We start from the raw sequence: 24996 nt of genomic DNA on the forward strand, positions 1-24996 counted from the left end.
CCCATCCTCTCACCCCTGGTAGGGCCAGGCCTGGGTAGCCACAGTGCCCTCTCTCCACCTGATAACTTTCCCCCAAACTCCTCCCCCGACCACCTACTGTCATAGTCAGGGAACCAGGCCCTGACGTCTAAGTGAGCACCTGTTATAACCGAGGAGAGAAATCACCTCTGACAAGGCACTGTGTGTGGTCTGCACCCAACATGGCACCAGAGTCTGTGCTAAGGGAAATTTCGTTCCAGTTTAGTGCAGAGGGAGAGGAGAGACCACTATGGCAAGAAAAACAAGCTACCTACAAAGAAATAAAATGTTTTACTCACAAATACCCTCCCCTGGAGTCAGCAGAATAATCCCAATGTTGGGTGCCACTGTTTTCTGGGGCCCCTGGTGGCAGGGTTTCCTGAAGACAGTGACCCTGGGGACTCCAGCCCCTCCACCCACAGGGCTCCCAGGAGCTCCATGATAGAGTCAGGAAGCAGGTGTCCAGGAAAGCATCATCTTCACCCAGCTCAGGGCAAGGGCGAAAAGCTGTCATCAAATCCTTGCCCCCAGCCTGGCCACTGGCACTGAAGTTCTCTGCCCCTCAGCTTGCCCTCTCTCGACTCTTGCTCTGGCCCCATTTTGGAAGCCAAGGGAAGAACCCTGAGTCCCGGGAGTGCAGTTCACAGTCTGGGTTGTGAGGAAGAGGTCACAGTATAAATGGCCTCAGTGGTCCTGGCCTGTCTCCAGGTCTGCACGTGGGGGCATCCCTGTGGGTGTTCATGGCAGGCCATCCATGCTTCTACACCCCAGTCTGCTCTTTGATCCAGTCCCGAACTGCAGGGAGCCTCGTGTACACGCCTGGCTTGTTCCTCTGAGCGCAGCCTTCACCCCAGCTCACCACACCAGCCTGGAAGATTCGCCCAGCCGTCTCCACGCTGGACAGCGGGCCACCAGAGTCACCCTAGATGAAAACAAATCCTGTGTATGAGACCCTTACCTAATCTCTCAGGAGCTGCCTCAGCCAAACTGGTCTCTCCCATGCCCAGCTGACCCCTCAGCTTGCCCTCTCTCGCCAGCCTCACGGCTCCCTGCCTCCAGCCTAGTTAGGGCTCTCTTCTCCCTCCCCTCACCCCTGCTTGGCCCTTCCCCGTTCCGACCTGGCCTTTCCCCAGCTCCAGCCTTTCTAGGTCCCTCCTCCTCCAACTCTGCGTCTCCCCCGCAAGCCCACGCACCTGGCAGGAGTCCACTCCCCCGCTGAGGAAGCCCACACACATCATCCGTGGGGTGATCTGCTGTGGCATGAGGTCCTCACAGGTGGTCTGGTTGATGACACGGATCTCACCCTTCTGCAGGATCAGTGCTCCGGTGCCTGGGGAGACAGCAAGCCAGGGCGGACTGAGACAGGCAGCTTCTGGGGGAAGCCACCGTGCACAGGGCAAACTCACTGGAGATGTCCCCCACTGGTCAAGTCTACACCCAATGCTTGGAAATAGCTCATGTGCCTGCAGCTGTCAGACAGATGGGCAAGTAGCTGGCAGCACTTGGCAGGGTGCTGCTCGGTCACAAAAGTAGCAGACTGCACAGGGACAATGCTGCTGACTGGTCAGATATGCACCAAGGCAAGGTGGGAAGCAGAAACACCAACAATGCCACCAAATGCCCCCATGACTAACAGAGCCCTCTATGTTAGGTTTTACTTTCTGTATGAATGCTCACTGATGTACTGTACCCGTCTTATAGTGGAGTTTTCCAATGTCAGGGTTACCTATAAACTTCTTGCCCTCCACAGGACACAAGGATTCACAATGGACAGTGTTGCAGGCCCAGCCTGTCCAAGTCGAAGGCAGCACCCACACCTCAGTTCAGGCTCATGGAGCCTACTTTCACAGATGAATAAGCACAGCTACTGGATTAAGCAACTGGTCACTGGGTTGTTCAGTGGCGGAGCCAAGGCTTCAGTTAAGAGCCCTGCAAATTCTACACTTTTTACCAGGAGCCTCCTTTTCCTTTCCACCCTAACAGCTTCACCCTGCCGGGCACCAGGAAGCTGAGTGATCCACCAGCCTTGAAGCCAAGACGAACTCTGCTGTCAAGGCTAGACTCCAATGGCTGCAAGTGTGCGAGCACCATGGCCTTGCAGGAAGGCCCGAGGCTCTGCAGGTCCTGGCCTGGCTTGAAGCTCACCTCCTTCCTGGGTGTGCCCCCAGCCTGTGACCCAGATGGCCTTGCCAGCAGGGAAGACGTGGGTAGGGTCAGGCAGGCAGATAGGTCGCACAACAGTGCTGTACTCCGCTGGCTTCTCGAGCTCCAGCAACGCGATGTCGTAGTCGAAGGTTATCTCATTGAACAGAGGGTGGGTGATGATGCGTTTGAGCTTGTGCTCCTGCACCCCAGTGGAGCTGCGCTTGCTCTGGTCCAGCAGACCCAGGAAGGCCGTCCACTTTGTGTGGTCTGAGTACCTGGGAAGGCAGAGGGGAGGGAGGGCGGTCACAAACCTGTGGGTAGCTATGGACCCACAGGCAGCACACAGGCCTCCCACACTCAGAAGGCTACCCACCATATAAACAAAGCCCTATGCAGCTGCCGAGGACCAGGCGCCAGAGGGAAGCTCTCTTACTTGGGCTTCACCCTAAACCAGAGACTTCATTAAGCATAGTGAGAAGTCTTGGATTCCCCTGGAGCTGGCCTTACAGGCAGCTGTGAACCGCCCAATTGGATGCTAAGAGCTCGACTTGGGTCCTGCAGATCAGTACAGTCTCCTAACCACTGAGCCATCTCTCCAGCCCCAGGCCTTCCCACTCATTCTCAACTCCAGTGATGCATTCATGCACCTGTTTGTTCATTCACTCATCAACCCTTATTATTCCAAGAATGTCAAGTTCAGAGTGTCCTTGGAGTGAGAGACATGAAAACCAACCACAGCATCCCACAGAGGGCAGGGAGGTAACAAGCCCAGCATGGGAGGCAGAAGGGAAAGAAGCAAGCCCCAAGCTCAACTATGCTCTTGCCAGCCAAAGCCTGGGGAGTGGGACTTGGGGAGTGCGGAGCTCAGAAGCACAGAGGGAAAGTTCAGGAAGTGAAAGAGACTGTGGAAATGGGCCAAGGACAGGAGAAGCTTAGACAGACGAGGAACTCCATCCTAACAGCCCAGCCCTCCGCATAACAGCACCTTTTCCCGGGGGTCTGAGCCAACTGGCTCCCCAGACAAACACACCTTCTGCCGCTCTGCTCAGACCTGCCTGCTCGCTCTCCTGGACCTCTCAAGTGATCTAAACAGAGTCTGGGCCCAAGGGAGCCCATACCTGTTTCTAACACAGCTTTCACTGTATGTGCATGCCTGTACATGCGTGTACATGTGGGTACACACAAGCATATATGTATAATATTTTGCCCTCTAACCCAGCAAATTTGTGAAATACATGAACCAAGTCTCTTTTTTTGTTTTGTGTGTTTTGAGACAGGGTTTCTCTATATTGTTTTGGAGCCTGTCCTGGAACTAACTCTGTAGACCCGGCTGGCCTCAAACTCACAGAGATCCGCCTGCCTCTGCCTCCTGCGTGCGCCACCAACGCCTGGCATGAACCAAGTCTTACACTAACTTATTTCCCAAGTATCAATACTAACAACGGATGCTGACTGTATTCTTTTCTTTCTTTCTTTTTTTTTTGAGACAGGCTCTCATGTATCCCAGGTTGGCTTAGAACCTAAACTCACTACGTAACCAAATGTGACCTTAAACTTAAAATACTTATGCCTTGAAGGCAGTGGTGACACACGCCTTTAATCCTAGCACTTGGGAGGCAGAGGCAGTCAGATCTCTTGAGTTCCAGGCCAGCCTGGTCTACAGAGTGAGTTCCAGGATAGCCAGGGCTACACAGAGAACCGTGTCTCAAAAAGGAAAGGAAAAGAAAGATATAGAGCGGAGAGTGTCAAGAGCAAGGCCCTGGGTCGAAGTCCAAAGAGACCTGTGCTCCCTCCATCGCTGGTCCCATCACCCACACCTTGCACACGGGATGGCCTCCCAGTGTCTGCTTCCTGCCGGGAGTCTCCTCTCTGCAAAAGGTAGTCACAGTAGCAGGGGCCACATGGCCCTGAACTGCCTATCACAGAGCATGAAGCTGTCAGGAAGTCAGCCCTTCCTTCTAAGGATGGGCAATCTCTAGGAAATTCCCCTGTGTCTGTCTCCTCCTGACCCCTTGTGGCCAATGGCTAGGAAGCCTGGGGTGGGGCGGGGCCTCAGACAAAAATAGCCACAGCTTCATACCCACCTACCTGTTTCTGCTACTTCTCAGACCTCCCAGACCTGCCTGCCTCACCCTGAGACACCAGTGTGAGCCCCCTCTGTAGACACACACCCAGTGTCCTAGGTACAGTGCTGGGCCACAGGTACATTATCGCCCTTAGCTCTCGCAACTTCAATGACAAGAACTCACTGTATCACATCATCAGTGCCTAGGAAAGGAATAACCTTCCCAAGGCCACCTGCAAGCCAGACTATAGGCACAATCGAGGCTTATCACTAACCAATCCCAAGGAACCATGAAATGCAGAAACTAACCAAGCAAACAGACTTTGGAATCTATGCTTGGGCTCAAGTCTGGCTCTGTCACTGAGCTATGCAACCCCAGACAAATGACCCTTTTCTCCAAGTCCCAGTATCTGTAGGGATGTGTATAGACCTGCCTGATTTGTTAGGGGAGCCACACGGTGGACCCGACTGTGGGGCACGGAGGCTCACACTTTTAATCTCAGCACTCGAGAGGCAGAGGCAGGTAGAGTTCTGAGTTCTAGGCCGGCCTGGTTTACACAGTGAGTTCCAGAACAGCCAGAGCTATGTAGAAAGACCCTGTTGCAAGCTCCCCCACTCCCATTCCCTCCACATTAAAAAAGTTAACTTCTATTAAGGCTGTTACTAAGTACGGTCTGGGATAGCTGCCCACTCCTCCATCACCCTGTTCTGGCGCCAGCTTGCCCTGGCAAAATTCACACACAGGACGCCTTACTGCACACCTGGGTACTTACTTGAAATTTCTGTCATCCATAAAGCAGTGAGCTGCAGAGACCAGCCAGTTGGGAGAGATGAGCGAGGCCCCACACAAGTGGCCCTGGCCCAGGGCGTGGAGGCTCACCTGCCAGGGCCACTCGCCCTCGTCTGCATTTGTGCCACCAACCACCCGAGCCTGCTTGGTAAAGGATCGCAGCCCACAGTCTGGAGAGGGGACAGAGAACCAAAGTGCAGCCGGTGAGCATCAGAGGGGCGTTCCCTATTGGCACAGCAATCTCCATGGGGTATGCACAGCAGCACTAGAGCAGCAGGGTGCGGAAGTATCACCGACCCTCTGTCCTCCCCCAGCCTCCCTCTCCCCATCCCACGCTGCACTGCACAAGTGCATCAAGGTCCAGGCCCCTGCTGCTTTGCTTAGGCTCCATGTGATGCCTCTTGACTGGATTTCCTTGCCCGGCGCTGAGGGATACATCTCGGAGCACAGTACATGGAGCCATGAAGGCGACAGACACAGCCAGCTCTTCTAGGACTCATGGGCTGCAGTTTAAGGCATGGATGGGTGAAGACAAAGCTGGGCTCTTTCTCCTCCAAGCCACTCACCCATGGCTGCCACCCAGGGCATACACAGCAGCCAGTATGCCAGCTGTGTCCCTGGGGTGCTGACATGCTGGCTTCCCACGGAGCAGTGTGTTTATGCCAAATGGCAAAGTCTTCCTGGCCTCCAGACAGATGTGCCCTCTGAGCGGGCACTGGGCTGGGTGAGTGAGGTTCTGATGGGATCTCCACCCCTGGGTACTGTCCCCAATGATTGCACAGTAAACACCCTGGCCTACCCCATGCACACACACACACACACACACACACACACACACACACACACACGCACACACAGTCCTTCTCATCCCTGCTTACCACAGTTCTTCTCATCCGAGCCATCACTACAGTCTGTTTTCCCATCACACTCAGGGTTGCCCTTGTTCAAACAGAGCCCATTTTGGCAGCGGTAGGTATATTTGGTGCAAGCAACGACATTCACTGTTTATGGGAGAGGACACAGATCAGAGAAATGGATCTCTTGGCAGCAAAAAACCCAGATGGCACACCATCATGGCACATCCGCCTTGCACGCCACACCTTAGTTGGCCCCGTTTATCACACCCATATCCATCATCCTTTCAGCCCTGCTACAGGTTCTCCACCTTCTGGAAGATTCTTTTTTTTTGGGGGGGGGTAGTTTGGAGACAGGGTTTCTCTGTATTTTTTGGAGACTGTCCTGGAACTCACTCTGTAGACCAGGCTAGCCTCAAACTCACAGAGATCCACCTGCCTCTGCCTCCCAAGTGCTGGGATTAAAGGCATGTGCCACCAACGCCTGGCAGAAGATTCTTCCCAGACTTAATACACATGAGACTTCACTTTCCAAACTCTGGGTGCGTGGCTACTCTGTTGGGGCGCAGTTTCAGTGAGAAGAATGGCCATCCCCACAGAAGGCGGTCAGGGCCAAGCCTTACCACTGTTACACGAGGCCTCATCAGACCCATCGCCACAGTTGTCCTTCCCGTTGCACTTCTGGCTCTGAGGGAGACACTTCCCGTTGGAACACTTGAAAGTCTCAGCAGGACAACCTAGAGAGGCAAAGGCCCTTAGCGACTTCCGGCATGCCCTGGCTCACGGGGGCCAAGCAGGTAAGCGGCAAGCCACGGCAGCCCCTTCCCGAGCACTCACTGCACCCCTCCTCGTCGCTGCCGTCCCCGCAGTCGTTGACGCTGTCGCAGACCCAGAAGAGAGGCTTGCAGAGCTTGTTCTTGCACATAAACTGGTGGGTGGTGTTGCATCCTGTTGTGGGAGCGCGAGAATCAGCTGGACGCTCCCAGGAGCAACCTGGGCAGTCTCAGCTGCCAGAGGTGCTGCCCCATCTGGATAGCATCGAGCTGCTGTGCACCACTAGCCGCTGCCAAGGTTTCCAATGGCAGCAGGTGGGGGGACCAAAGGAGTACAGCAGTGAGAACAGGGTATCACTGCATTGCGTCTCTCTGCCTGCGTGGACCGCTAACAAGGCCACGAAACTGAAGGTCAGGCCGCTGGACAGGAAAGGGATATGAGAGGGCAGGACGAGGCAGAAGGGGGCGGAGCACGGGATGAGAAAAGCGCAGGCTGCGGGAGGCCACGGCAGGACTTACGGCAAAAGCGCTCATCGCTGTAGTCCGGGCAGTCTGCCCAGCCGTCGCAGCGCAGGTTCTTTTGGATGCAGCGTCCAGTGTTGCACATGAACATACCCGGGCATGCTGTAGGGAAGAGAGAGGCCTGAAGTCTATGGCTGTCCCCCTCCCCCTAGCAGCCACCTCACAGTCTCACGGAGACCTCAGCCTGCAAGCAGAGGCACACTGCGCCCAAATCTGACAAAGGGAGCTCTTACACCAGCGCCAGAATGGGCAGCAGGGGCGTGTCACTGACCACTAATCACACTGGGCACAGCCACGGGGGAGACAAGCCAGCTGTATGCGCTGTCGTCCACTGTCCTGAGTGTTTCCCAGCAGGGGCCTCTGGCATTGCAAACTGCCTGTGGGGTCACAGAGCAGCGGGACCATGGGGTATGTGTCCTAGCCAAGTGACAACAACAGTGTTTTCTTCATACTAATAATACATGATCTGAGACTCAATGTTCCTGAAACAGACAGAAGCCTGAGAATTGCTCCTCTCCGGGAGGACAGAACTGTGAGAAATCTGTTGTCACTGCCCTGGCACATTCACACCTCAGTCACAGTATGTTCTTACATCAAAGGTATCCAGATATCCAATAAGATTTTTGGAAGCTATGTAGTTGCATTTTTTTAAGGTTTTTTATTTTCATCTTATGTGTGTGGGTGTTTTGCCTGCATGTGTGTCTACATACCACATGTATGCAGTGCCCATGGAGACCAGAAGAGGGCATCATATCTTCTGGAACCTGAGTTAACAGATGGTTGGGAACCAACCACCCTGTGGGTGCCGGAAACCAAACCTGGGTCCTCTACCAGAGCGGCAGGTGCTATTAATCCCTAAGCCATCTCTCCAGCCCCTGCACCTACATTTTAAATCAAATGTGAATTTAAATACTTAAAATGCCTTCAAAGGGTTACTCCAGGATACAGGGCTGAAAATTTATATTTCATGTATGACTGTTCTGCATGTACAGCTGCACGCCAGAGGAGGGCAGCAGATCCCATTACAGATGGTTGTGAGTCACCATGTGGTTGCTGGGAATTGAACTCAAGATCTCTGGAAGAGCAGCCAGTGCTTTTAACATCTGGGCCATCTCTCCAGCCCACGGGGTTGAAATTAAAAGGTACAGGTTGAACATCCCTCAGCCTAAACACCAAAGCACAGGATGGTGCAGAATCTGATGATTTTGAGAGTAGACACGAGGTCACAGGTGGAAGCCACGTGTCTGACCTCAGGGGACCAGTCAGAACACAGGTGTGCGGATGATGAGGCCCAGGAGAAATGAGCTTCACTTTGTCGAATGTGCGTGTGGTGTATGTGTGCATATCCGTGTGCTTGTGGGCGCACATACGTGTCTGTGCACACGAGGCCAGAAGTCAATGTAATGTGTCTTCCTCAGTTTCTCTCCACGTGTATTTGTTCATTCATTCATTCATTCAGCCAGGCTTTCTCACTGAACCTGGAGAGCATCCATTCGGCTGTACTGGCTGGCCAGCAGGCTCCCACGTCTGCCTCCCCTGCTCTGAGTTATGGGCACACAACCCAGCTTGGTGTGTGGGTGTTGGGGATTCAAATGAAGGCTCTCATGCTAGGCAGCAAGGACTCTCCTATCTGCTACCCAATTTCAAGCCTAGATTCCGGTCCCTTTCCCAAGATACCTCATTGTGTATATGCAAAAAAAAAAAAAATTGTAACTGAAATGCGGCACACTTCCCAGTCCCAAATATTTTAGATAGGGGACACTCAAACTGTAGTTTGTGTGCCCACGAATTACTGTCCACGCAGGCAATCGCTGTTTTCTAATGTTTCAAAACTATGAATTAATCCTAAAAGTGCTAGTATGTTCTCAAGAGAAGTACAGATTATCAAAGTCACTGTGGGAAGGGAAGTCCTAGGGCTTCCTGTGCTGGAAATCACAGGATGTGCCAGCATCGCTCCCATGCTTTTGTTGCTTTCATGCTGGGGCTCGAATCCAGAGCCTCACAGGTGCTTAGCAAGCTCTCTTAACACAGGGCTCCACCCCCCAGTCCAGCCTTTTAAACAAACACACTTATTTTCCTGAGAAGCTGCTAGCGAGATGCATGGGACACTCCGCTCTCTCAGAGGAAGCACGGAGTAGGACAGAGCACAGCACTTCCTGTGCCAGCCCCTCCGACCATCAGCCCCAACCGTATCTACTCACGGTCGTTGGAGTCGTAGGACAGGTACTCAGCGAGGAAGCCGGTGTCTGTGTAGGAGTGATCCGAGTGGAAGCGAACGGTGATCTTGCTGCTGTTGCTGCTGACAACGAACTGGGACTTCTCACCACAGTACCTAGAGGGCATGCGTGAGGCTGACGGAGATTCCGTGGGCAGCCGGACCACTGGGCGTCCCTGGGACCCAGCCCTCCCCACCCCAGGATGGTGACTGCTCCGTTAGGGGCTCACCTCTCCCCGTTGATCTCTACGTAGTCCTTGGGGCAAGTGCCCAGTGGTACGTTGGGGTCTACCAGGTAGAAGAGTTTGAAGCGCACCTTCACATTCCTATTGTTAGGCACCTGGAGAGAGAGATACTTTGAAGCCCCTGGCTTCTTTTGCTGTTTCTTAACCCACAGGAGGTCCATGGGAAGGCAGAGTACCAAATGAACCCCCCAGCCCCACCCCACCCCGACACTGTGATTTTTTTTCCTCTTACATACATATGGTAAAGGGCTCTTTTTTTTTTTTTTAAAAAAAGATTTTTTAAAAAATTTAACTGACACTTAAAAAGTAAAAATGATATGCATTATTACTACATAACCCTTACATCAGAGTTTCCCCTACCCTCCCCAATTTCTCTGGTAAACACCATTCTCTCAATTTCTAAGAGACCAACTTTTGGGGATTCCACATATGAGTGAGGTCATGTGACCCTTGTCTTTTTGTGTCTGGCTTCTTTGTCCACAAACTGTAACAACCTCAACATAGTGGCTTTTTCCCCTATTCTATGAAATCAAAAACTCACTTTTTTTTTTGCCTACAGGAAGTACTTTATCTGTGGTGTATCCAAAGAGCTGACAGAGCATTACTGGTAAGTCACAGTCACGTGATGATTTACAGATTAGTAGAGTTAATTTAATTGTGAGAGCCAGTCAGTAATATGCCTGAGCCACTGGCCAAACAATTACAATTAATATTAAGCTTCAGACTGATTATTTTATAAGCAGCTGAGGGACTGGGTAGGATGCATAAAAGCTTCCAGCTACATTTGGTGCCCACTGACTAATGTGGACCCACATAAGACCTGAAAAAGCTCTAAAGGGTTCTAAACACACAGAAAGGGTGCCTCACTGGGCTGCCTAGTCTCTCATGTTGACCCAGATTCAGAGAGGCATCTCCAGACAGCTGCCCTCGAGATGGAGCCAGCAGCCAACTGCCATGAGCTAAGTAACACAGCGGATTCCCACAGTCTCTTACATGGGTCACAGTACAAAGAGGCCCTTCCCAGCCACTGCCTGTGGGCTTGAGAACACAGCTGCAGGCCTAAGAGCACAGCTGTATGCTACTTAGTACTGCTTCCCAGAGTAGGGGTGGGGGTAAGCATGATTCCCTCTGGTACCCTTGCCTTGTTGGAAAGCCAAGCAGGGTAGAAACAACAGCCAAATCAGTCACTCTGGTCCTAGCCGCGCCCACTTAACAATTTAAAGCAATGATCACAAAATGATTACAGATAGGCAATGAGGACAGATTCAGACAAAAAAAAAAAAAAAAGGCCTCTAAACGGGTCACAGTGTGTTTGGTAAGTATACATGGGCTTGGGAGAGAGAGGATGGAGGATAGACAGAGTCACTGATAAAAAATAATAATAATAATTTAAGGATAATAAACTGAGGCCCTTAAAAGAGAAATAGAGCAAAAGAATAATTACAATGGTCCAAGTAAAGATGGAAAATACACAGTCTAAATTATGTATACTATTATGTTTTTTTTTTAATTTTCTGACTGTTAATGAGCTAACTGCAGAGAGATATTTGATTGTGGGGCTGCTAAGCTACACCAACGTAAAGGTATCTTGACTTCAAAATTTGGGTCAAAGAATATGTTGCTTTGGAAAAGAGGTTCTGCTTTTGTTTCCACAGAAGGTGAGAAGCTGTGGATTCCTTCCAAGTTAATATGGTTTGAACAAGGAAGACCCCCTGAGAGGTCTCCAATAGACATGATGGCCAGGTGATCCAACAGCCAGAATAGCTTCAAGGCAGCTTACTGAGACCATGCAGCCTCACACACTACTACAGCCAAGATTTAACCATAATTCTAAATTTTCTCAGGATCCCTGTAAGATTACCAGCACCCCCAATCAGCAGGAAGTAGTATATAAAACTATGCTCAAATTCCTAAACTATTGTTTATGAATGTTTGCTTTCATTTAAAGGGGGTTGGTTATAAATGATTAAGGGTCACAGTCAATCTCTTTCTAAAGAAAAAAGGGGAATATGATATAAAAATGAAAGTTTTACATTGGTATGGATTTTGGTTTATTGATACAAATTGAAAGTCAATTTTGTTATATATATATGCATATATATATATTTCTACTCTTGTTTAAGGTATTATGTTTATATGCAACTCATTTAAAAATGTAATGTATAGTTAACAATACAAATGAATAGTCATTTATAATAGTCAAACATAGAGTCATGTTATCTAGGTTTTCTAGATATACTGAAGTATATTTCAGATGGATAGTTAATTTTCAAACACTTCAAAGACCTACAGAATATGGCATTTAAAATGTTTTAAGAACTTAGACTTTTCTCAACAGTGAGACATGTCTGCTCCTGGCAGCACTAATTACTTCAAGAGGATGCCAGGCACTGAAAAAACTCATTATGGGGTTTACTTTCAATATGGCAAGACTAGCCATTTGGGCAAGAAACTGCTCTTGCCTAGATTGTTTAACTGTATGCTGTATAAATTGGACATGCAGGACCCACAGGAAAGTGACTGCTGAACTTGCCAAAACAAGGTGATACAGTCCTTCAGGGTTCCTGCTTCATGAAAGAGTCTGCCAGACATTCTGCAGGACACAGACTGATAAACTGCCAATATAGGCGGGACAGTCTTTCAAATTTCCTGCTTCACTGAGAAGTCTGTCAGATAATATGGGCCTACAGGCTGAAGATGGATGCCCCAACCTTACAAAAGAACTTGGGGTGACTGTCTAGGCAGCCAGATATCACTATAATTTCTAGAGTTTGGAAGTTGCTTACAATGCACTATCTGTTTATTTAGGTAATAGTATATCCTCCTGGGGATATAACATTACAAATAAGTGGCCCATGTTCTCTCGTCGGTTGCCAAAAAGAGCTAGGACAAAAGTCTAAGTGTGGCTAGTCCTGCGGCAAAGGCCCTAGTCTTGTGGGGCTCTTGAGTGTGGCTCTTTGGGTTGTTAAAGGAGTCATCTTCCCCCTCCTGCTCGTCCTCAAGTGCTGCCCTGACGTAAGCACAGTCCCCAACACACAAGTCCTACCTTGATATTCCACGTGCAGTCGATGTTGGGTGGGTAGTGGCCTGGAAAGTAGGGGCTGCTAAATAACCCTTGGGCTTCGCTCAAGGAGCCTCCACAGCCTAAGAAGAAAGGCAAGAGAAGGTGGGAAAGTTAAGGACCCCCAGCCAGGGGGTGCGAGAAGAGATGCACAGACAGGGAGAGCTCAAGCCTTGCGCCACCTGTCTACAAACAGGACACTGCACTTTGAGAAAGTGTTCAAAGCCAACTGCTTTTAAAAGAGATCCCTTAGCTGGGCGTGGTGGCTCCCTCCTTTAATCCCAACTCAGGAGGCAGAGGCAGGTAGATCTCTATGAGCTCGAGGCAACCTGGTCTACATAGTGAGTACCAGGACAGCCAGGGCTACACACTGAGTCTCTGTTGAAAAATAATGAAGAGAATGGCCCCTGGCCTGGGTGGTCAGCAAAATGCTCTTTGGTCTCGGCTTCCAGCCTGGCCCCATGAAGGGCCAGTCTGCCCACCTCCTGGGCTCAGACCCTCTAAGGCCTGCACCTGTCTGTAGCTTGACAGCATGCCCATCGTTGGCCCTGCTCATCCTTACTGGTCATCTTGGGCAGCTGGAAGAAAGTGGCCTCAAAGCCAGGATGTCGCCGATCAGTGTTGGTTATCAATGTGACCAGGAAGACGTTCTGGGAGGAGAGGAAAGTCAGGTTGTAGGAGGGAGGGTAGGTGCCACACAGCCTGCAGGGCAGAGAAATGGAGTTAGTGACACAGACAAAACCCACACCTTTCCCACACAACCTAGCTATCAACAGAGAGGCCCGGGGACCTCATTCCTAACAGAAGAAGGGTCAAAAGGCTTTCAGGAAAACAAGACATGGTAACACATACCTGAAACCCCAGCAATGGCAGGCTGAGGGCTCAAGGCTAGTCTGGGCTACAGAGTAAGACTGTTTTGGGAAATGGGTCTCACTGGGTAGTGCCTAGGCTAATCACAAATTCCCATCCTTCTGCCTTAGTCTCCTGAGTGCTGGGGTTTCAGGCATGCACCTCCATGCCAAGCTAAAATTTAATATTTTTTAATTTTATTGTTCCAAATGGTTTATCAGGTATAAATCTAACCAATGTTACTTATTTTAGTGACTACTGTGCAGCTGGAGCATCCTTGTCTCCTACAAGCTGCACAGTGAGAACCCTCAGTAGTGTGTTGGAATTTGTGGCCCTTTCCAAGGCTAATCTGCATAGCTCCCTGAGCTATGGACCGGTCTGGGGCTCCATGGAGTTTGGGACCCTCAGAGTCCTCAAGTGCTGTTCAGCTGTCTCCTTGGCAACAGACTAGAGGCTTCTTGCAAACTTCAGTGGGTTAGTACCATGATGGGTATGTCTATCATAAGAATATTTGTGGACACTGCATTACACATAAACCCTGCACATGACATAACCTTCCTTGGCCTTAGAGCCAGTCTGGATGCTTTAACTGAGCCTGGAGAAGCACAGAGCCTCGGGTGAAAGCACACTACACGGTCTCTTCCTCATAGCTCCCGCAGGGACTTGTGCACACCCAGCCTGGCCCACCTGACAGCTGCTGGCAAACAGGAAGCTAGAGATTACTCTGTTTGTTTGTTTGCTTGCTTGCTTGTTTTGACCAGGCTGGCCTCGAACTCACAGAGATCCGCCTGTCTCTGCATCCCAATTACCGGGATTAAAGGCATACACCACCACAGACTGGCTGCCTCTGCCTTCTTAATATTTTCTCATGAAGAACATGCCAAACGGAGACTGGAGAGATGGCTCAGTGATTAAGAGCACTTGCTGCCCTCCCAGAGAACCTGAGTTCCATTCCCCGCACCCTTGTTGGACAGCTCACAACTGCCCACAACTCCAGCTCCTGGGCATCTGGCACCCCCCTCTGGCCTCTCATACTCATGACATTCACTCACATATCATATCTATGGATAAGAAACAATGATAAAAATAAATCTTTTGAAAATATCTTGGCATAGTTCTCAGCGGATGGTTTGTGTTCATTTCTTTTCAGAGCTGAGGATGAACTCAGTCCCACACAGCCTTTCAGCTGCTGAGCTACAGCCTCAAACAAGCACTCAACTACTTACTAAGCTACAACCCCACACAACCTCTCAACTACTGAGCTACAGCCCCAGCCAATGTTTTCAAATACTGTCTCAAAATCTCCATGACAATCTACAGTAGGCACTAGAACCACCACGTCACAGATAAGGACACTGAATCACCGAGAGGTTAAGAAGTTTGCCCAAGATGCTATGAGTAGTATGTGACAAATGGGTGCACTTTTCTAATCCCACCTCAGGAAGCAGAGGCAGGCAGGTCTCTGTGAGTTTGAGGCCTGCTTTATCTGCATAGAGCCCCATCTCAAAACCAAAACCAAAAATAACAACAACAACAACCAAAAAAAACAACAGAAAAGCAAACAAGAAAACAACCAAATACAGTATAATCACTTGGCTTTAGGTTTCTTTTTGGGTGTATGGGAGGGGGCGTATTTCTTATTTACATAATTAACAGATGGAAAACTTACTTTTAGAGAGATGAGAGAGCAGCATAGTCCTGACTGCCTAGCTGTGTCAGAAAATGTTTCTGTCTTGGTTTGAGACAACAGGGATAGAAGGCTTTGACCTACTGTGTCAAGGAGAGGCTGACCATACCCCAAGACCTTGACATGTGTGAAAAGAACCCCATCCTGACATGGGGCTATTGGGGCACCCATCTTGGGCCAACTCCCCTCCAGCAGGTATATTCATAATACCTTTAGTTTCTGTGATTCTGATGCTCTGACCTCTGTGGCTTAGCCCTCTTGGTACCAGCAAGAGCCACGCCTACCAAGACCTTTCAGATGTCTGCCAATCCAGAGCCGGCACAGCCTGTACATGCGGGGGTCTGGTAGCAGGCAGCCAGGGGCACTCCGGGCTCCAGAGACTGCTGAGATGGTCCCAATAAGCCAATCTGAAGTCTGTTCACCCACGTTGGTTTTGCTTCTCAAGTGAACCATGAAATCTCCCTTACTCCCTCCATCTCCCAGCTGACCTGGAGCTTCCCGTGTTACTCTGTATGCTGAGGTGAGCTGTGTTGTGCTAACCTGTGTTATACCGCGTCCCTTCCTCTTGGAAACTGTAACAAGCCACCTTTTCAATGGTAACTGAGCTGCATGCCTACCTATACCTAGTTGATCATAAAGCTGCCTTTCTGGCAGCAGACTGGAGTGCTCTCCGCAGTCAGGGAGGCCCGTGCTTCTCCGCTGGGTGTACACCAGCCTTGACGCTGCCAACGGTGAGGACCTCCTGGCCTGCTTCCTGGAGCTCATGCTGGTGTGGACCAAACCTGCCCTCCACTGTCTGATTCACAGTGGCCCGTGGACCAATGCCACCAACTAGATCCCAGACCTCTACCACAATCAGTTCAAATGGTTTATCCCCGCAAGGGCCAAGGCTCCCTCAGTCAGGACCTCCCGCGCGTCCCAGGACACTCACCTCACCACAGCATGAGGCTCCATGGGGCTCAGGGTATCATATACGGTGACCAGGTCACTGCCAAACTCGTCACAGGGAGCGACATCGAAGCTGCGGAAGGTGAGGCTCAGCACAGAGTCGGCATCCCCCCGCAGGACCCACTGGCAGCGGGCATGCGCTGGGTAGGGGCTGTTAGGGAAGCCGGGGGTGGTGAAGCGCATCACCTCCCCACCATGCGCATGCAGGGCGAAACTGCAGCTGTCTGTGTGAGACAAGACGGAAGGAATGTGTAGACCCTGCAGGCCACACCCCCGACCTAGCCCCACCCCCAGGACATCTCAAACCACCGGAAAGCTCTGCTAGACCCAAGAAACGGGAGCTGCTTGGAGGGGACGGGAAAAAAAAGAAGGGATGCCTGTCCTTCAGCACCAGTTGACTTCTGGGGGCCCCCACGGCTCGGGGCATCTGACAAGATCCCTTTCTTTCCCACCAGGGGTCAGCATGATACTTACTGTCCTGAGTCCTCCCCAGCAGTCTGGGGTCAGTGGCTGAAGAACAAAAAAGAAGGCAAGCGTTTCACCAAAACAATCAACTTCCTTACTCTTGCTTCCTTATTACCAAAAGGGAGGTGCCAGTCAGCAAGCAGGGACACCTGTGGCCCCATTCTCCTCTGCAGGCTGGGCCGCACATTCCCACCCTGGTCTGCCCGGTACTCACGGAAGGCCACCACGGAGGTCAGCACGAAGGATTTCAGTGCCCGTGCTCGAGGTGGCAATGTGACCACTCGCTCCACAGCCATGGCTCGGTCAACCTCTTCTGCCAGGTGCGGGGGAATGCTGAACTCTGACCAGTAGTAGGCGATGACACTGCCCTCACTGGAGAGACACGGGGAGCCTAAGATGGGGGTTCCAGAGACCTACATTCTCTGTTACCAACAAGCACACGCAGTAGTTCAGGCTGCTCTGAGAGACACTCGCCTGCCTCAGGCTCGCTGTGCCGCCCACCCACTTGACCCCAGCTTGCTCTCTTGGTCTCAGCCCTCAAGCAGACAGATCCTGGGGCCAGCTCAAGTTTAGAAGTGAAGAGGAAGCCTGGGCTAGGCTTGAGCTCACAGCATCTCCGTAGTATCTCCGTGGGTCTCTGATTGCTCATTTGAGACGGATGTGAGAATGCCGCCTGCTACCCTGTATTCCAGAAGCTTCCACCAAACAAACAAAACACAAGTACTTTGGAGCTGGGTGTGGCAACACACACCTGCAATCCCAGATGCTGAGCCAAGAGGATCGAAAGTCTGAGGCTAACCTGGGCAGCTTGGGGAGTGATGTTTCCGAAGAAGAGGCAGAGGTTATCAGCTTGGTGGCAAGAGTGCTTAGCATCTGTAAGGCCCCGTGGTCATCTCACAGGACAACACGCCAGTACATTGGGAGCCAGGCACAGTGACTCCAGCCTACAGTCCCAGCTACTCAGGAGGCTAAGGCCAGAAGGTCACCCAAGTCCACAAGTTTGAGACCAGTGTAGGCAACACAGTGAGAGCATGTCTCAAAAATGGGGAGGAGTTAGCTGTCTTGTGGCTCATTGGTAGTGGCCTTGCCTCACATATGGGAGGCGATGGGTTCCACCCCCAGTGCTGCAGGAAATAATGAAAGCAATTGAATACTTTGGGCAGAAAGTCTACTAAAAAAAAAAAAAAAGCCAAGCGGTGACACACACCTTTAATTCCAGCACTCGAGAGACAGAGGCAGGAGATCTCTGAGTTTGAGCCCAGCCTGGTCTACAGAGCTCCAGGACAATGCTAAACAGAAAAGCACTGTCTCAAAAAAAGAAAAGTTTGCACTCTGAAGCCTTCCTGGGCGCCCCAACTCCCTCAAACCTAAATCTGGAAAATCAATGTCTTTCTGAACGTAGCCCATGTGGCAGTTCCTGTCAGAATGGTGTTTGTGGACTATCCCCAGCCAGAGCCACTACCATCATTCCCTGCCTTGGCGACAGAAGGACCAGGTCTTCTAAGTCAGCTGCACGAGGGACAGACACATGATCTGTTCCCCAGGCAAGACCCACACCACCACGCCAAAGCCAGCACACACCTGAATGCAGTCACAGCCGACCGCTTGTGGTAGGGCCCCAGGACAGGGACTTCACTGTACAGCAGCTTCAGCTGAGGGGAGAGGACAGGGCATAAAGCTGGCCAAATAGTAGAAATGACCCCTTCCCCACGCTGTTCCATGCTGTAGCCCACCCCAGTCCAGGGATCTGGAGGCAAAGATGAGCTGTGGGGTGCTGGGCCAGGCAGGGCAAAAGACTGCCCCTGGGACTCACCGCTTCCTTCACCTGGTCGGCCAGGCTTATGAACTCCGTGGAGTTTGAGTTCTCATAGGCATCCAGAAAGTTCTCGTTCGTGACCCTCAGGTGGCCATTGAAGACCTTTTGGACCCGAACATTGGAGTCTGCCAAATGCCAAGAAGTGGTCACGGACAACGCCACAACTTTACCCGTCCCACCCTGCCGCCCTCAGCTGGGAGGAAGAAATACCAAGGAGCTCAGACCTGACCAGTCCCCATCATTCACCACCGTGGCCTCCGACCCACCCTCATCCCTACCCCATTCTCCCTGTCCATCGTGGAGGCTCTTCCGTCTGTCTACTCTGGGAAGAGCGAACGCCACCCCTATGTCACCCTCCCGCAGCCCCCACTGTACTCACAGTGGAAGTGCCACACCAGCAGGCCAGCCACGAGTGACAGCAGGAGGAAACTGACCAGCAGGGCCACAAGCACCACACAGCGCCGGGGGCCTCGCTTCTCCACCTTCTTGGCATTGTTCACAGGCAGGAACTCCACACCCTCCTCAAAGCCATTCATGTTCTAAACAGAAAGATGTTTCACGACTCAGAGACGCTCCCCCACAATAGCTTCCCAGCCCCGGAAGTTCAGTGACACCTGTGAGCTTGGAAGAACTAAGACTGGGCAAAATGGGGGCTGCGCCCCGAAGTGCCAGGGCCTCCGCCTATTCCAACACCCAAATGGAGGGGCTTCCGGCCACACCTCGCGGTTGGTGGGCATGAGCTGCTTAACAAAACCCGGACCAGGGTGTGCTGGCATAGTCCCACGAGTCCAGCACTTAGAACTTGGGGTCAGAGGAGCAGGAATTCAGGACCAGTTAGTTCAGCTGCGTGAGGAGTTTGTTGTAGTCAGCCTGAGCTACACGAGACCCTTTCTCAAGACAAAACCAAACAAGTACAGGACTTCCGGAGTGTACACACCAGCCTTGAAGATCTGGACTTGTGCAAAACATCTCTGGTATAGGTGGCTGCCTAAATGTAGGGAGAGCAAACAGCCCAGGAAACAAAGTGCCACTGTGCAGACGTCTAAGACCAGCCTCAGCTGTAACTAATGCAGTTACCTAATGCAGGCCAGAAATCCTGTGGGCAGGATGGAAATTGCCCACCCTGTCTCGCAGCGCTACCCCTGCTATTGGCAAGAAAAAGCAATGGCCCCACCATGACTACCTCAGCTGCAGAGCTGTCTCAGGTTTCTAAGGCACCACCTCCGTTACCTAGGTACTGTAAGTCAAGCTCCAACCAACTTCCCTTCTTTTAAACCGTGTGTGTGTGTGTGTGTGTGTGTGTGTGTGTGTGTGTGTGTGTGTGTGTGTGCGCGCGCGCGTTAAAATTCAGTTGCCAATCTTGGTGGCAAAGGCCTTTAGCTGCCCCGCCACCTTGATGGCTGTTCTTAAACAATCTCATATGTATGTGTATGACACATTCGGACGACTCTTCCCACGTCCTCTCCATCTCCATCCTACCCTTCAGCTCCCCGATTCTTTTTTCAGTTATTTATTTCTATTTTATGTGCATTGGTGTTTTGCATGTATGTCTATATGAGAGTGTCAGATCTGGGAGTTACAGACAGTTGTGAGCTGCCCCGTGGGTGCTGGTGCTGGGAATTGAACCCAGGTCCTCTGGAAGAGCAGCCAGTGCTATTAACCACTGAGTCATCTCCTCAGGCCCCACCCCTACCACACCCCATTCTTCCTAACCGTCTCTTTCCCAGATTTATGACTTCTAGTTTTATGACCCATTGAATCTAACCAGGGCCACGTGTGTGACGATTGAATGGGAATTATCCACTGGAGACTTGGGAGTCACCAGTGGGGACACAAGGGAAGACAATGATTTCCCCTTTCCCTGAAACTATTCATTGTAGGCTCAGAAATGAGAGGTGGGGACCCCAAGCCCCTCCTACATCCGTGTCTGACTGCTGGCTGCTGACAGCGCAGAGCTAACGGAAGCAGTCACAGCTGCTGTGAGTTCATGATTGTAATGGCTCAGTCTTGCCCCAAAATGGCGGTTCTGCAGCCCTCCTGAGTAGCTCCAAGCTGTTACATTCTTTCTGCCCCTCTAACACCATGTTCCCTGGTCGTGGGTGTTAGAGGAGAGAGCAGTGTAAGTGTTCTAGGGCTAAGCCCTCATTCCCAGCACCCTGAGCAGCCAAAAGCTTTGTATTCACTGCCTGAACCAACATCCCCTCTGCCACCTCATCACAGCGTTAACACTGATATGATAGAAGCCACCCACTGCCACACTAGAATATTTACATCTCAAAGTCTCATGCCGTTACTTAGTTGACCCCACACATCTCAGAGGTAGGCACTTAAAAATCATTCATTCTACTTCTTCCAGAAGTCACCACATAGAACAGACTGAGCTCAAAATCACAGAGCTACCCCTGTCTCTGCCTCCCACACTGTTGGGATTAAAGGCATGCACCTCCACACTCAGCTAGCTTTTTAAAATTACGAGTATCCGTGTGTGGATATATGCATGTGAGTGCAGGTGCCCAAGGAAGCTAAAAAAAGTTTAAAAACAAAACAAACAAAAAAACCACCAGCTAGCTGGTGGTGGGGCACACCTTTAGTCCCAGCGTTTGGGAGGCATTTGTTATAGTTGTATATCCCGAACACTCAACAGGCAAGGGACAGTAGGGTTGCCAGTTTGAAGCAAGCCTGAACTACACAGCAAACACCAGACCAGCCTGGGCTATATAGCAAGACCCTGTCGAAAAACAAAACAACTCTCCTAAACCAAACAACTACAAAAAAAAAATGAGTAAATAAATCAATCAATAAATCTTTCTGTTCTTCTCATTACATTATTTCAGTCATTATTGTTTCCTCTCCTGCATAATTTGCTTCATTTATTTAGATTTCAATAAACACTCGGTTTTTACATAGAACTACTACTAAAACCTTTTAATTCTTCTCAACCTTCCACATATGAAGTCTGTCAAATAACTCACTTCATTTTCTCCCTGTGAGCCTTTCTCCCAGCGCCCTCAGTCTTTTCTGGCATCTGCCAGCGCCCTCTGTCCCCATTATCCGGGAGCTTCCTCTGACTGTCTTGTGTTGAAGCCTCTGTTTGCTAAAACTCCATGTCTTCATCTCTTTGGTTCGTTCTACCTTTACTTGGTTTTTGATGTTTTGTTGTTGTTTTTGTTTTTTATTGGTTTTATGAGCAATATAGCCTAGGCTACACTGGAGCTCACTATATAGCCCAGGATGAGCTTGAACTCAGTGATTCTCCTGCCTCAGCTTTGAGTTCTCCAATTACAATCATGAGCCAAAGTTTACTGCGATTTTAGCAGCTTTGTGAGAAGGAAAAGTTATGATACTTACATCTTTTTTTTAATTTAACTTTATTTTATGTGCATTGGTGTGAAGGTGTCAGATCCCCTGGAACTGGAGTTACAGACACTTGTGAACTGCCATACAGGTGCTGGGAATTGAACCCATGTCCTCTGGAAGAGCAGCCAGTGTTCTTAAACGCTGACTCATCTCTCCAGCCCCACTTTATATGCTTTTAAATATTATTTTTATTTGTATCTATTCATCTCTTTGTGTGTGTGTGTGAGAGAAAGAGAGAGAGCGAGAGCGAGAGCGAGAGCGAGAGAGAGAGAGAGAGAGAGAGAGAGAGAGAGAGAGAGAGAGAGGTTTAATCTCAGCATTCAGGCATTCAGGAGGCAGAAGCAGGTTGACCTCAGTGAGCACAAGGCCAGCCCAGTATACATAGTGAATTCTAGAACAATCAGACCACATAAAGAGACCCTATCTCAAAAATATAAATAAACAATATATAATATTACATATATATATATATATCACTCAAATTTGTTGATTGTTGGCATGGGTACAGAATTATAGTGCTAAAATAATTTCCATTTTGAACTTTGAAAACACTGCATTTCTAATTTTGCTTCTGAGAAACATAAATTTGTTTGCTTCTATTTAATGGTTTATCTTTCTCTGAAAACTCCCAAGTGGACCCTGAATAGACTCTGAATTTCATTATGCTGAAGTTGCCATATGTCCTCTGAGTTTGGAAATTTCTATGTTTCAATCTAAGAAACCTTCTTATGATATTTCTTGATTTATTCCTCTCCTCCCTTCTCTCCGATCCACTTTTCCTCGCTATATCAATCCTTACTTACCCTTTCTCTGTATCAGCCATCTTTTCCTCGCTGTATCAATCCTTACTTACCCTTTCTCTGTATGAGCCATCTTTTCCTCGCTGTATCAATCCTTACTTACCCTTTCTCTGTATCAGCCATCTTTTCCTCGCTGTATCAATCCTTACTTACCCTTTCTCTGTATGAGCCATCTTTTCCTCGCTGTATCAATCCTTACTTACCCTTTCTCTGTATCAGCCATCTTTTCCTCGCTGTATCAATCCTTACTTACCCTTTCTCTGTATCAGCCATCTTTTCCTCGCTATATCAATCCTTACTTACCCTTTCTCTGTATGAGCCATCTTTTCCTCGCTGTATCAATCCTTACTTACCCTTTCTCTGTATCAGCCATCTTTCTTTAGCCTTTTTACTATGTCTGTTCATGTTTCCAACCAAACTTTAATAAGTTTTTTGTTTTGGTTTGTTTTGGTTTGGTTGTTGTTTGTTTGCTTGTTTGTTTGAGATAGGGTTTCTCTGTGGAGTCTTGGCTATCTCAGGACTCAGTCTGTAGTTCAGGCTGGCCTCGAACTCAGAGATCCACCTATCTCTGCCTCCCAAGTGCTGGGATTACAGGTATGTGCCACCATCGCCCAGCTTTAATAAGGCTTTCTAGTATTTCCTCTTTCAGTGTATCTTGTGTTTGTTTTGTAGATGCATGCTTTTCTCTTTATATTTTTCTTGAGTATCTTTCCTTTGTATTGAAGCTTTTCCTAAAATGCTCAATGACCTTTCATTGTCCATTCACATTACAGAATGAGACCTCAAAGGCTGTTCAAAGCTCTTCATGAATACGCCACTGTCCAGCAATCTAGTCAGATTTTCTGCTGGGTACTGCCACAGCATGTAGATATTCTGTGGTATTCTGATTTCCTCACTGGATCTACACTGCAGCTACTAGCATCTGGGAACAGCTGGGGGAATAAACCCGTATCCCATCTTCCACTTCTCACTATAGTCTTCTTCTGACCTTGAATCCTCAAGTCACTCTGGTTAAATTTCTCCAACTCTCCTTCACATCTGCTGTGGGAGTCTGGAGGGGCACATGTCTCTTTGCTTGAGCAGAGATAAAGATTTGGAGATTCTGAACTATACATTTCCTGGTCTCACTCCCATCTTCAATAACACTGAGGCTGGTAGAGTGTTTCCCAACAGTCACAGGGTCTTGGGGGGGGAGGGAGGGAGGGAGGGAGGGAGGGAGGGAGGGAGGGAGGGAGGGAGGGAGGGAGGGAGGGTGTCTTGGTCACTGTTCTATGGCTGGGAAGAGATATCATGACCACAGCAACTCTTACAGAGAAAAGCATTGGACTGGGGCCTTGCTTACAATATCAGAGGCTTAGTCCATTATCACCATGGCAGGAAACATGGCGGCGCACATGGTGCTGGAGCATTAGCTGAGAGGTCTGCATCCTGACCCAAAGGCCTACAGAGAGAACTGGACCTGGCGTGGTCTTTTTATTTTATTTTATTTTTGGAGTCAGGGTTTCTCTGTGTAGTCCTGGCTGTCCTAGAACTGGATCTGTAGACCAGGCTGGCCTTGAAGAGATTCACCTGCCCCCCCCCCACCAGTCCTGGGATTAAAGAGTGCACCACCACCCAGCCTGGCACGGTCTTTTGAAAGCTCAAAGACCACACTAGGGACACATTTCCTCCAACAAGGTCACACCTCCTGATCCTTGTAATCCTTTCAAAACAGTTCTACTCACCAGTGACCAAGCACTCAAATATATAAGCTAATGGGGCCATCTTATTCAAACCACCACAGAGGGGAAGGAGAAGAAGCTTGAGGCCAATTTTGAGCTGGCAGAGAAGACATTTGCCAATGAAACACCAAAAGGATACATCTAAGAAAGATCTCATGATATGTGTAAATCTCCAAGTTCACAGGACTCACAAATGGTGAGCAAGATAAGTACAAAAGCCTCAGAAACCAAATGCACCGCGAGACACTCAGAACGCCATCGGTGGAGTACACGCACGGCAGCTCTGTCTTGTTCTCACTCCCTTGTGCTTTACAGGTCTCCATCACTTAGATTTTTCAGGGCGTGTTCCCAGCTTACTCTTCAAGCCTTCTTTCGAGTGTTTAAGACCCCGTCACCGAGGCTCAGTGGCATACAATCAACGGTACCTGCTTAGGGACTCTAGTTTGGAGCCTTGTCATAGTTGGCCCTGAAATATCCCCCACAGGCTTGCATTTGCAATGTTTGTTCCCCAGATGGTTGTGCTGCAGAACCTTTGACAGATGGAGCTGACCAGAGCGGGTGGAAGCTCGTCATTAGGGGCCAGCTTCTGTCGGGTAGTCTGGTCATGGCAATGAAAAGCTAACAAAACACGAGCACATATTTACACTTGTGAAACCCAACATCAC

At 49.9% G+C, this 24996-nt stretch overlaps 1 protein-coding gene across 3 annotated transcripts in view; it reads right to left on the minus strand.

Moving 5' to 3' along the window:
- Window positions 1-290: 290 nt before the first annotated feature.
- St14 (ST14 transmembrane serine protease matriptase) overlaps window positions 291-24996 on the minus strand; it is a 47460-nt gene continuing 22754 nt past the window's right edge. For all 3 annotated transcript variants that reach the window (XM_021235538.2, XM_005084446.4, XM_021235539.2), the window contains 18 exons: window positions 18833-18992; window positions 18451-18578; window positions 18219-18289; window positions 16852-17009; window positions 16647-16682; window positions 16156-16396; window positions 13251-13390; window positions 12674-12771; window positions 9613-9722; window positions 9369-9499; window positions 7165-7269; window positions 6710-6820; window positions 6496-6609; window positions 5897-6019; window positions 5002-5188; window positions 2164-2438; window positions 1212-1348; window positions 291-940 (listed from right to left, as the gene is read on the minus strand). In XM_021235538.2, coding sequence (XP_021091197.1) covers window positions 779-940; window positions 1212-1348; window positions 2164-2438; window positions 5002-5188; window positions 5897-6019; window positions 6496-6609; window positions 6710-6820; window positions 7165-7269; window positions 9369-9499; window positions 9613-9722; window positions 12674-12771; window positions 13251-13390; window positions 16156-16396; window positions 16647-16682; window positions 16852-17009; window positions 18219-18289; window positions 18451-18578; window positions 18833-18992 — 2487 coding nt within the window. In that variant the 3' untranslated portion in view covers window positions 291-778. The remainder of the gene's footprint in view (window positions 941-1211; window positions 1349-2163; window positions 2439-5001; window positions 5189-5896; window positions 6020-6495; window positions 6610-6709; window positions 6821-7164; window positions 7270-9368; window positions 9500-9612; window positions 9723-12673; window positions 12772-13250; window positions 13391-16155; window positions 16397-16646; window positions 16683-16851; window positions 17010-18218; window positions 18290-18450; window positions 18579-18832; window positions 18993-24996) is intronic.

The sequence above is a fragment of the Mesocricetus auratus genome, unplaced genomic scaffold (genome assembly GCF_017639785.1).
Source record: "Mesocricetus auratus isolate SY011 unplaced genomic scaffold, BCM_Maur_2.0 Super-Scaffold_100022, whole genome shotgun sequence".
In the NCBI taxonomy this organism is placed as follows: domain Eukaryota; kingdom Metazoa; phylum Chordata; class Mammalia; order Rodentia; family Cricetidae; genus Mesocricetus; species Mesocricetus auratus.